This window comes from Scardinius erythrophthalmus (assembly GCF_964197995.2).
Source record: "Scardinius erythrophthalmus genome assembly, chromosome: 2".
In the NCBI taxonomy this organism is placed as follows: Eukaryota; Metazoa; Chordata; class Actinopteri; order Cypriniformes; family Leuciscidae; genus Scardinius; species Scardinius erythrophthalmus.
In genome coordinates, this window is record NC_138222.1 from 46,175,147 (window position 1) to 46,187,422 (window position 12,276).

Consider the following 12,276-nt stretch of genomic DNA (forward strand, 5'->3'; position numbering starts at 1 on the left):
ATCACGTCCTGGGCTTTCATTCAGGGTTATCCCACTTAGAGGGATATGTGTTAATTAATCAGAGGAATTTGTTCAATCGCTTAACCTCTTCAGAGGCTAAAGGAATATTCTGGGTTATTTTATAAATTGTCTCTCAGTTTGTGAAATTGGCCAAAAGCACAATTGTAGCTTAACAGTTATGGAGGCGAGAATGCCAAAACATTTAAATATTCAACTGTTACAAAAGAACAGCCATAAAAAAAGTTATTGTGTTTGTATTTATGTCCAATAAAAAAATGTTTTTATGTTCATTTTTAAAAACTGAGTGACAAATTGAAGTTACTATTTAACAGCATGCCACAAATGCTGTCCATTGATATCAAGTTGGAACCTGGAATATTCCTCAGAAAGTTAAACATTCAAGAATGCGTACATTTCAACTTGAAAACCTATCCTTTTGAGAAATTAACAATGAGCTAAACACAAAAATAATAGTACAGAGTAACAATTCAGATCTGTTATATGCTACCGTTCAAAAGTTTAGAGTCAGTGATTAAAAAAAAAAGAAAATTAATTTTACTTTTATTCAGAAAGGATGCATTAAATTGATCAAATGTGAAAGTAAATACTTTTATAATGTTACAAAAGGCTTTTCAAATAAAACTGTTCATTTGAACTTTCTATGCAAAGAATCTTGGAAAAAATTTATCACAGTTTTACATAATATTAAGCAGCACAACTGTTATCAACATTGATAATAATAATAAAGGTTTCTTGAGCACCAAATCAGCATCAGAATGATTACCTAGAGGATCATGTGACACTGAAGACTGGAGTAATGATGCTGAAAATTTAAAATATAAAATGTATTAAAATATATCATTTAAACTGTATTTAAAATTATAAATTATATACTGCCTGTATATAGTTATTTGTTTTACTATATTTTTGATCAAATAAATGCAGCCTTGGTGAGACTTTAAATGTTTTTTAAAAACATAAAAAAAAACCTACCAATCCCAAACATTTGAACGGTAGCGCACTGTATCTAAATATTTGTATCTGTTAAAAATATAAATACAAGCACAATTTAACAACAGACATCAGTTCACAGTACCGATGCAATTCAGCAGCGACTGAACAGCCAATGAGAGTAGAGAAATGTGTGGATAATAACCAACACTGGAACTACTGATGCAAGTGGAGAAATGTGTGGATAATAACCAACACTGGAACTACTGATGCAAGTGATGAAGTGATAAGAGGAATAGAGCAATGCCAGTCTGCAACAGTCCTCGTCTTTAATATAAGATTCGCACATTCGCAAGGAAATGTCTGCATTTCCAATATTCACATCAGGGAGATTGGATTGTCGATCTGGCATTGCCTGTTCCTGAGGAAGCGGGTTGAGTCGCATGCATGCGGAAACGCAGCAATGCACATGGGCTATGTGCATTTTTCATCTGCCTAGGAGAATGCCATACACGGAATGGTGATGGAGTGGAGATCCGCTGATAGTAATGAATGGAAATTAAAATACCTATTCATGCAATAGGCTGACTCAGGAGACGGCCCCTTCCACCAGATGCACCCGGTTCAGCTCCCATAATGCACCAGGTCACAACAGGAAGCAATAGGCAATTGGAATGAGAGAATCAGAGTGAGTTGTGCAAAAAACAGAGGGAAGTGGATCACGGCCTATGTGAAAAATGTTAACCAAAACTAGAAGATGTGTTGAAATGTCCCTGGTTGTGAAATATCATCAGATACGGTAAGCAGGGTGAGCTGAAACGCAATTAACATTAGAGGCAGCAAAGCTAAGCAGAATTATGCCACTGGGAGAACAAAAGTTCAACACACCAGAGAACAGGAAAAGATCATTAATAAACATCAAAACATTTAACTGCTGTAGCTGAATAAATGAATCAACTGAATCAATTGAAGCTGAGCATCAGGAGTTTTCTCATGCGTACTTGCCATATCATTTGCTGAACGAAATGTAAAACCTTTCATGACTTCATTCTCGAATTCGTATTCTCAAACGGCCACAGATCAGGGATGGGAATCGTATTCTTATTACTTTTAACAATTTCAGTTCCTTAAAAGCTCCATAACCAATTGTTTTAGTGCTTTTAAGGAATAAATAAAGGGGGGGGGTGCAATTCCATCACCAAATGATTCGATCATTTCAACAATAAATAAATGTAAACAATCCGAATTCACAATTCGTTCCTACGACTTATTTAATTTGTAGTCGTGCACATGGTATAACTAGCCTGGGTTTTCCCATGCTGCCTTGCGCGCAGCGCGATTTTATTCACGCCGCTAGGCAGCCTGGACACCATGGACCAGATTTTCCCCTCAAAAAGGGAACCAATCACAGAACGGGGAGGGAGCAGCAAGACGATGATGACGTCTATGCGACACACCGAAGCAGTTTGTTTATATCTATGGATCCAACATGGCATCAGACGCAAAGTTACCTTTCGATGCAGCCTTGGATAGTGATCTAAGTGGTTCAGAACGCAAGTTTATTTCGTCTTGTTCCTCGTCGAATTTCTGTCGCTCTACATACGTCATCTGGTATAATTGAAACGATTGGCTATGAGCTACGTACAGGCGCATTTGATAGACATTCGTAGCGCCCAATAAACGGCTCTGGGCATTCGTAAACCACGCCTCAAATACGAGAAAAATTAACATGTGGTTCCCAGACCACGTCTCAATGAGACGAGGTCTGACGTTAGCCAGGCTATGCTTCCCTCATTTTTCTAAATCGTGGCCATGTTGTAATAATTCATTTTCCTTGGTTTAGTTAAATGAAAATGATGGGACAAATTAGTTCAATGTGTTAATAAGTTGAGGGGACGAATTCATAATTTGTGGCCACAATTTACTAAAACGAGAGAACGAATTCTTAATTCGTGGCCATATTTTTTTTGATTCTGTAAAAAACTGCTCATCCTCATAAGAGTCATTTGTTCTGTAATTTTTTTTTTAAAAACTACCCTTACTACAGAACTTACTACTAAAGAAATCCTACAGAAAATAAACATGCAAGACTCTTCACTGCTGACTAAGAAGCCAGTAAGAGTAAAAACATTATACAAACAGCATACATTGGGGGCTAATTTACATGAAAATAAAGCAGCCAGATGTTCAAATAGCTGCTGGCTAGTTTCACTGATGGAGATCTCCTAACTAACAACTTGCTAATTAACACCCAGAGCACCAATGCGAGAACAAGTCCCCTCACCTTGCTCTGGTACATTACAGACTTTAGGGCAAGAAAGATATTCCAAATAGAGTAGATGTATAATTAATCTCCCTGCTGGCACAATAGTCAAATAAATTCCAGCACTGGGGAATACGAGCAGGGAAATGGAGTTTGAACGATGCATCGCGTGCCCATAGGGAAGGATGACTGAGCGTTGAATGAGCTGCAGTGATGGGATCAAACATTCCTGGAGTATTGTTCTTCAGAAGAGCTTTGCTTCAAGAGGAGACTGGGGTAAATTGCGCACAAAATGCAAACGGCTTCATATAAATTCCAAAATCTTAGTAAGTTATCAGTAAATTTATAGAATAAAACTGAAGATTTTTTCCACTTCCATGGCACCTCCAAGGTTTAACCCAGAATTGATTTTTCCAATGCAGTAAGTTTAATAGAAATGGTAAGCACTAAGCCTTCTGGGATATTATTTCACTGTCCTCCGAACCGCAGTAAACAGTGGGAGGAGGTTTATGAGGCTCAATGGAAGCTTGCCATCAATAGGCCTCACTCAGAGAAGGGTTTAGATAATGATGAGAAGAGAAGAGGGCTGTTGAAAACTTGTTGAGCGAGTTGGGTGGAAGCTCAGTGTGAATTCCTGTGAACAAACAGCAGCTTCTGTAATGACAGCATTGTGCTGACAGACACTGAGGGGAACAATACCGGTCAAAAAGAGATGGGCTAAAACAAGTTTAATGAGAGGCTGATAGATACAGTTTTACAGTTAAAGCATGCTGTTAGACACAACACAGCTTTTAACAAAGATTTTAAAAACAATGGTGGTATCAGCAATTTAATTAAAAAAAAAATGTATTAAATTCAAAAATTGAATTATAAATATTTTTCAAATATGACAGTATTTAATATAATAATTCAAAATACTAATAATTTTTAATTCTTGTGGCAAGTAATATAGTTCACTCATTTAACAGTAGGCTGCTGATTGCTGATAAGCATTTTAATGGCGATTTAATGATAAGCTTTTCAACAGACACTTTGAATGTGACTCGTTCTAAATTTTTAGAAGCAAAAATATCATTTTTTTAAATAATTATTCCCTTTGTAACCAGCAAAAATTCTCAGGTATTTTTGTCTCCTTGAAAAGAATATTTTAGGAACTCAGTGGAGGAACATGATGCTATTAGTGAAAACAAGCAGAGATTTAGTTGAGCCTGTTATGAGGTTGTGAGGGCAGTAGTAACTGATCTGTGTGGTCAGAAGAGGGCAAAGAGAGGAGTCAAACAACTGCCACACTAATCAGTCATCACTGACTGCTGCCCACACACCACCACTGATAATAAGCTAGTAGCTGAGTAGCATTACAGTGCAGATCATTAGAACACTCTTACCTTAAAGGTGTACTTGCGGCTGATGTGGTCCTCGGGTCCCACGGGAGAAATGACATAGCTGGGAAGAGGAATGCTGCCCAGAACAGTCTCCTCTCGACTATCTGTTAGCAAAGTAGAGATGTTAGTTGAAAAGTGTTAGATTACAATTGAACAATGGTGTAATTGGTTTGTTAGCAACACTCTTAAACAAACACATATGACAGCAAATAAGTGATAATCCACCTCACCCACCAAAATGATTAAAAATTATCAAAACAGAATTACTTTATGTGAACTGTTAAAATAATATAATTCAGTATGATCTGTGTAAGCAATAGGGATAAAAACAGGAAATGAGAAACCTGGTATTTCTTATTAAATTATAGGTAATCTCAAAACGCGTTACAGAAAATGTGATTATGGTGCAATAAAATTAGAGACCGTTCTAGATAATTGCAGCAAACTAAAGCGGAATATTATAACTCACCTTTATAATAAAACAAGCAGTAATCAGACAACACAAACCATTTCCTCTTCCACAGTCTCATGCCTGAGCTGTCCTGAGGATGGAAGAACAATAACATTTTCAAATGTATGTGTGGAAGAAATGGAAATTTACAAAGACAGAAAAAAACTATATTTAGAAGCAAATTTAAGCACACTATTTTTTTTTTTCAATTAATAATCAACATGAATTTATTGTTTCATGTTATCATTTATATATATCTTCATATTATCTTAAAAAAAAAAAAGATAATCATCTATCAGTACCACCCAATGTAAATATTGTTATTATTAGCGTTTAATTGGATTTAATTGGATAATCTGTTTATATAGAATATTTATTAATTATTCTATGTTGAATAACATGCTCAGTTAATCAGTTTATTGCCTGTGGGGTCTTAGTTCAAGATCTAATCTAACATCTGAACACCATTCAGTTCAGATGAAAATCAGACTCTGTAAATGACTCACACCAGGGTTTCACTTTTGAGGGCCGCACCTGTTTGTAGAGCCATCCTCTCACCACCACCGGGACATTGGGGTTCCTTTTGATGGAATGGTCACGCTTGCCAAAGCAATGCACCTTCCCACTGGGTTTCAAATTCTGAGGTGTTTAAAAGAAAAAAGAAAAACACATACTTTGCTTTTAAAATTGCATACAGTGTATACACAGGCATTAATAAGGTAGCAACCTTAAGTGGCAACCAAAAGTATTCGGATGCTTACAATAAATATAAAATTGTCTTTTTATTTTTTAAATGTGGCTAAAGTGTCAAAACTTTTTTAGGGTCACTTTATGTCCAAGGTAATTAGCAAGACTATTAGAACTGTAAAATATCCAAATAAAGTTCACAGAGAATAATACAGAACATTTACAATGAGCTTTGCATATATTAAAGACCCCCTGTGGTGAAAATCCCCCCTGTGGTGTTTTTAATATGATTTAAGACAATTTAAGATGATTTTAAGTGTTTTTAATATGATTTAAGACCATGTGCAAAGTCTACTTCATTGCTGAGTATTTTCTCCTTAAAACTGCAGTGAACCAAAGACAGTCTCAAAAACGCAGTTTGAAATCGAGGTCATGGTGCAAAGGACCCTAGGCTGAAATTACTCCGAACCATCCCTTTAAGAATAGAATGAAAGACATTTAATTAACTGTTTAGAATACACAACAATGTGATAAGATGCTTTGTTAAAAAGAACCAAAGCTGGATGATGACTGATGCCCACTGGGAGCCTGGTTCTTGTCCCAGTAAAGTGTGTGTGCAGAGATAAGGGCCTCTGGGCTTGATCGATTGGTTTGTGAAAGCTCATATGATGCTGACACAGAGCTGTCATTGACAGGCCAGCATCAGACTCTCTACCACACAGTGACACAGCCAATGTGTATCAAGCCAGGCCATTAAAACTTCAAAGTGTCAAAAAAACCCTCTAATAGGAGACATAACTTCGTCTCTACATTTCCACTTCCAGAGCAGATCTGAGGAAACGGAGGCTTTTACTGAGCTGATATGAGACCAACGCGAGCGACCAAGTGCTGCCTAGAGATCACCCTGATGTTTAGCCCTCAACCAAATATGGAGTGTGTATGCAAAATGAGTTCTAACCAATATAATATTATTCATAAAAAATGTTATAAAAATTACTATTATTAAATTAAATTTAAACCAAAATTATATAACCAGAAGTTCTATGCAGTATTACCCCATGACCTCTGCAAAATGCAGTGACCCACACAGGAGATTAAGTCCAGCTTCTCTGGGGCTAGAAAAATCAGTTACCCATTCCACCTACTGCTTGGGTCATTTGTCAAAATGGAAGAAATATGGCAAAAATAGATGAGGCCAATTTACTCTTCCCAAATATCTATAAAACATTATCAGTTTTCAATATGATTTCATATGAGATAAACACACATGCACAGTGCACACACACACATTGAAACAGTGAGGCTCTCTAGGCTATCGGTCAAGCCTTGCACTTTCATGCACCTGAAGTGCTCTGCATGAACATTTCCCTTTATTGAGAATCAGCACCATGACAGAAAACATTAAACCAGTCTCAGATAAGAACTGAACAAGGCTGGGCTTCTCACCCTGGATCCTGAAGTGGTGTCCGCTGGGGAAGAGGAGATGGCGACAGAGGACTCGCTGACCATGCTGGGAGGCCTCGGCTCTGGTGGTGGCTTGGACATGCGTAAATTTGCCCTACAATAGTAGAAGAAAGACATGATCTCTGACACAAAGTATAAGGTGTGGTTACTAATTCACTATGAAATTAAGAGTGAAATAGATACATTTTTGTGTTTAATAACCAACAAAGTAAAGCAGAGCCCAGGGACACAAGTATACAATCAAGGAAGAGACTCAGAAGCACACTCCCTATTGAACACTCAAGTAACATGTTGTCAAACACATTCCCTGAAGGCAAACTACTCACAGACCAGGACATGAAGAGTACTAAACAAACAATATCACCACTCAGCATACGCAGCTCTGGTGAAAGTAGTGTCAGGTGACCTGGACATAGTAACAATGACAAGACATTAACCAAATCCATCCATCCATCTATCATACATATCTATTTATCTACATATTTATATCTAACCAGTGGCAGAAGTTTTATACATGTTGTGGCCAGTGGGTGACCAATGCTAATTCAGAAGGTCTATAGACCATGACAGAAAATAATTTATAACCCTAACCTGGCATCAAAAAGCATGGATGAATGATCGCACGATTACTTAACATTACCCCCACATTTGCTATACAATCCTATACTGTAACTTAAGACACTGTGACCGAATTACATGTATTACTAGCACAGATGTAAACGTAATGGATGTTAGGGTACTGGAACTCTCTTAATTATCTTATCTAATTAACCGTTAAGCAAAAGATCTAATGTTAACTTACAGTGAATTTCGTAAAAGTTGTTTAGGAAACCTAAAACTTAAACTTACTTCAAATGGGGCTGCCAACTTTTGATTTCAGCTTGGAATGAAAATGATTCATGGGGGAATAATTATTCATAAGCTTACGATTCAATATCGTTTATTTGGACATATACATGGATATTCAGTACGTTACTTTTTCACTTTTCACATGTAACTAATGTTGTAAACTATACAAAGTACCCTAAAGGACTCTAGTTATTAAAAGTTAAAATTAACAACTTGAAAACAGTTGCATACAAGACCACTTTTTATAATAATAGCTTTTTAGTTATATACTGTAAGAGTAAAAATATAATGAATATGTAATATAGTGTATATATTTTTGAAAGATGCTCCTCTTTAGAGTACATTTTTCTAACTACAGAGTTTATGGACTAACTGAATTAATGGCTTTTCTGAGGTAAATTTATGTTAAGTGACACTTTTCTTCAATGCAAAATTCACTTTTACATGGTGTTTGAACATAAATGTGTGTTGGCAGTGTGTGAGCAAAACCACCCTAGAATGATAAAAATCCACCCAGTAGTTTTTTTACTATCTCAATAAATCATAAGCACTGTCTCAGAACGCCCTGTTCTAGATTTCCCTCACTGTGACGTAGAAAAGCGCTAAGCCCCACCGACGTGATTTGATTGACATCTGGTTTTGGCATAGACCCCGCCCTCGGTGATCTGCATCCTCCATTGTTTCAACGACAGCCGGTAATGTCTCCTAAGAAGTGTAGGTGTTCTGTTGTGGGATGTAAGAATGGACATACTAGTCTTCACTGACATCAGAGCCACCGAAAACGCAGCGGATGGATTTTATTTATGAAGAAAAGGCACCACTTAAACTTCCTAAATACGAGATTCATTTTCTGACTGACTGTTTAGTGAACGAGGGTCAAAGTTAATCCTCAAGTGTGGATCGTTGCCTACAGTTCGCGATCCAACGTCACCTCCAGAAAAAGTAAGTGTATTTTATGATTTTTGAGCAAATAGTCATTTCAATCGATGTCAGCCAGTTCAACAACAAATGCGTCTAAAGCTATTTATTGTCGTCGTCATAGGATGTCTCAACAAACAACGTCAGACAGTTTTATGTCACGTAGGCATTTTTTTGCACCATTTACAAATGTAAATAAATTAAGGTCTGCTCTATCTCCATAGACAGTAGGCTATATACACGTCTATCTCCCTCCCCTTAAGAAATAAATAAATAAATTGTTTGTACTTAGCAAACGTTATCACAGTAGTGTGTGTGTGTGTAGTTTAAAAAAATTGCGCGAACGTTATCACAGTTCGTGTGTGTGTGTGTGTGTGTGTGTGTGTTGCACATCCATAATGGCAAAGGGGACGCGATTAAAACTTTGTAAACATAAATGTATCAAATAACCATTCCGAGACGTTTCGTCCATTCTCATTCGTGTTTATTCTGTGCCAGACTCTCTTCATCATCTGGGTCCAGCAGCAGGGCGGGGATATGCAGCTCATTTACATTTAAAGTGGTACACGACAAAACAGCTCTTTTTAAAACAGGCCCCAAAAATGACATTTTCAAATGGTTATAATAAATTAACTGTGGGGTATTTTGTGCTGAAACTTCACAAATGCATTCTGGGGACACCCAAGACCAATATTACATCTTCTAAAAAGGGGCATAATAGGTGCCCTTTAAGCTGTTTTATTGATGTTTTAACTTTCCACGGTTGAAACATTGAGCGATTACGTGAGACATGATTCATTTCAGCAAGTTGTACAGTTTCTTTCAACATTCCTTCTGATGTTCATTCATGTTTATTTGGTGCTGTAACTAGTAGTAAAGAGATGATTGGTTCAGGTGTGCTCTCGCTTCACTTGAACATGGCACATTAAAGAGCGCCAAAGCTTTATTTATATTCTCATTGTTTGAATTTTGTAGTAAAACTTACAGAATTTGAAAGCTGAGACTTTGTTTTATATCAAAAGTAACGTGCACTGTCTTGTCTGTCAGCGCATTGTTTGTGGCCTCTTTGCTCCGCGATGTTTTCGACTGGGTGTGAGAGAGTTAGCAGCCCAGCCTCAAATAGGCTATAATGCACACTGAGAAGCGTGATGCTGCACAGAAAAAAATGTTCTTGTTCTAAAGTTGAAGGCTAAAATAAATAAGATGAAATGAAAAATTAAACTGCCAGTATTAATTACATTTTGGGCTGGCCAATCAGATGTCCAGTGCCACCACAGACACCCCTCTGGCCTCGCCATTGTATCTACCTAGCTACTTAACCTACATATCCAATTATTGATTTATCTATCCATAAATCTATCAGTCCATCTACCCCTCCATACATTTATCTACATACATTTATCTTTGTATCTACATATTTATATCTACCTTTCAATACTGATCTATCTCCCTATCATACATATCAATTTATATTTGTATCTACATATCTACCAATCTACTTGCCTATCAATCTATCAATCTATTGCCTATCAATCTATCCATCCATATTTATCCATCTACCATTCAAATTCAAAAATAATTTATTAATGATAGATATTATTTAGTCGCCCAGACTGAAGATTTAGTCACATATGTGAGTGATTTACTCGCATTGTAGAGGGTTGCTACATTACTACCTATCTAACAAATAATTTATTCCATCCATCCATTCATTTGTAAAGCACCAGAGGAAACATCAATGCAGCGTCATTACGATACTTCACACCTCCTAAAAGCTTACTTAAGTATTCATACACTATATGTCTATATGTCACGCTGCTTCCCTTCTCCATCCATCAACATTACCTCCGCCACAGTCACAACAGGATTAATATGAAGTATAACAGTGCCCGATTTGGATGAGACAACCCATATTTAGCTAATCTGTTTGTGGGTGCTCTGTGGATGAGAGGATTGGAGGAATGCACAGCAGCTGAAGAATGCAGGGCATTTGCACAAGTCACATCACAGGCCACGGTCACTAAACAGTCTGAGTCAGTTTCACTGGAATTACAGTAGAGAAAGTGTAAACACTCAGGTATGTCATCTCAAAAGCAAGGCTGGTTAATTATGTCATTAATAATAAATGAGTAACCAAATGTTTGCAAAATGTCAGAGCCACGACTGCTGTGATACAAATGTCTTAATGCCAGCCTGCTCCCTTAAATTATTCGGCTCCATTTCACTTTCCTAAGAAGGACAACTACTGTATATAAAAAGCTGCAGTGAGATTTATAACATTTTGGGCACGTCAGCAGAGAGAAGGGATGGGGGAGAGACTAGGATGAAGGGGGGAATAGAGGACAGAAGAAAGGTGAAACAAATTGTCAAAGCTGCAGGCAACAAATAAAAAACTTCTCCCAAACACTGTCAGAGAAAAGGTGTCAGATTCAGAGACTGCAGGGAAAGGTATAACATAGAGTGAAAGGTACCAATGAGCTCCACAGTTCAACCAAACATCTGTCACATTTCTAAATCTCCTTCAAGGAAATGACAAATCATTTTAGTACCCAGGGAGTTATTACTCATTGGGTACACAGTTGCCTCTTCCCATCACCATGCATGTATTTGTTATTGTGTAAACAGTGTTTTCATCCCAGTGTATAAACTATGAACAAATTCTTGAGTCTCAAAGCGAGAAGGCACAGCCACATATAGAGTGCCTATAGTCTGTTTGATGTATATAGCACACAAAAATGCCAAACGCTGGCTGAAATAACCGAGTGTAATCTGATTGGCTGACTCAACAACTTCCAGGAGTAAGGGTTCATAGGGTTTTTTGAGACTGCTTGGAATCAAAGTTGTTTACAAGGTACCGGACTGCTCACATCTCCTTTGTTTTCCCTTCTTCTACTTTGGATTACCCATTCTGTGTAAGCTCCAGCTCTGGTTTCAGCTTCATATTCAACTTACACCTCATCTGTGTTGCTGAGCAATGCCTAGTAGTGACAGTAAAATCTCCAAATATCTAACAGTTAAAAGACTGGCTAAATATTACTAAGGCCTGAAGTAGGTGAAATAATAAAAAAAAATTATATTTATATTTATGTTTATATTTATTTATATATATATACACACACACACATACACACACACAGTGGGGAGAACAAGTATTTGATACACTGCCGATTTTGCAGGTTTTCCTACTTACAAAGCATGTAGAGGTCTGTAATTTGTATCATAGGTACACTTCAACTGTGAGAGACAGAATCTAAAACAAAAATCCAGAAAAATCACATTATATGATTTTTAAATAATTAATTTGCATTTTA

At 37.0% G+C, this 12,276-nt stretch overlaps 1 protein-coding gene across 7 annotated transcripts in view; it reads right to left on the reverse strand.

Moving 5' to 3' along the window:
• Positions 1-12,276, reverse strand: part of plekha7b (pleckstrin homology domain containing, family A member 7b) — a 111,165-nt gene that overhangs the window by 41,142 nt on the left and 57,747 nt on the right. For 5 of the 7 annotated variants that reach the window (XM_081359924.1, XM_081359923.1, XM_081359922.1 and 2 more), the window contains 4 exons: positions 7,181-7,292; positions 5,582-5,686; positions 5,066-5,138; positions 4,600-4,700 (listed from right to left, as the gene is read on the reverse strand). In XM_081359924.1, the coding sequence (XP_081216050.1) occupies positions 4,600-4,700; positions 5,066-5,138; positions 5,582-5,686; positions 7,181-7,292 (391 nt within the window). Of the gene's footprint in view, positions 1-1,519; positions 1,575-4,599; positions 4,701-5,065; positions 5,139-5,581; positions 5,687-7,180; positions 7,293-12,155; positions 12,211-12,276 lie in introns of those variants that run through there. The other 2 variants (XM_081359927.1, XM_081359928.1) reach the window with 2 other exon arrangements.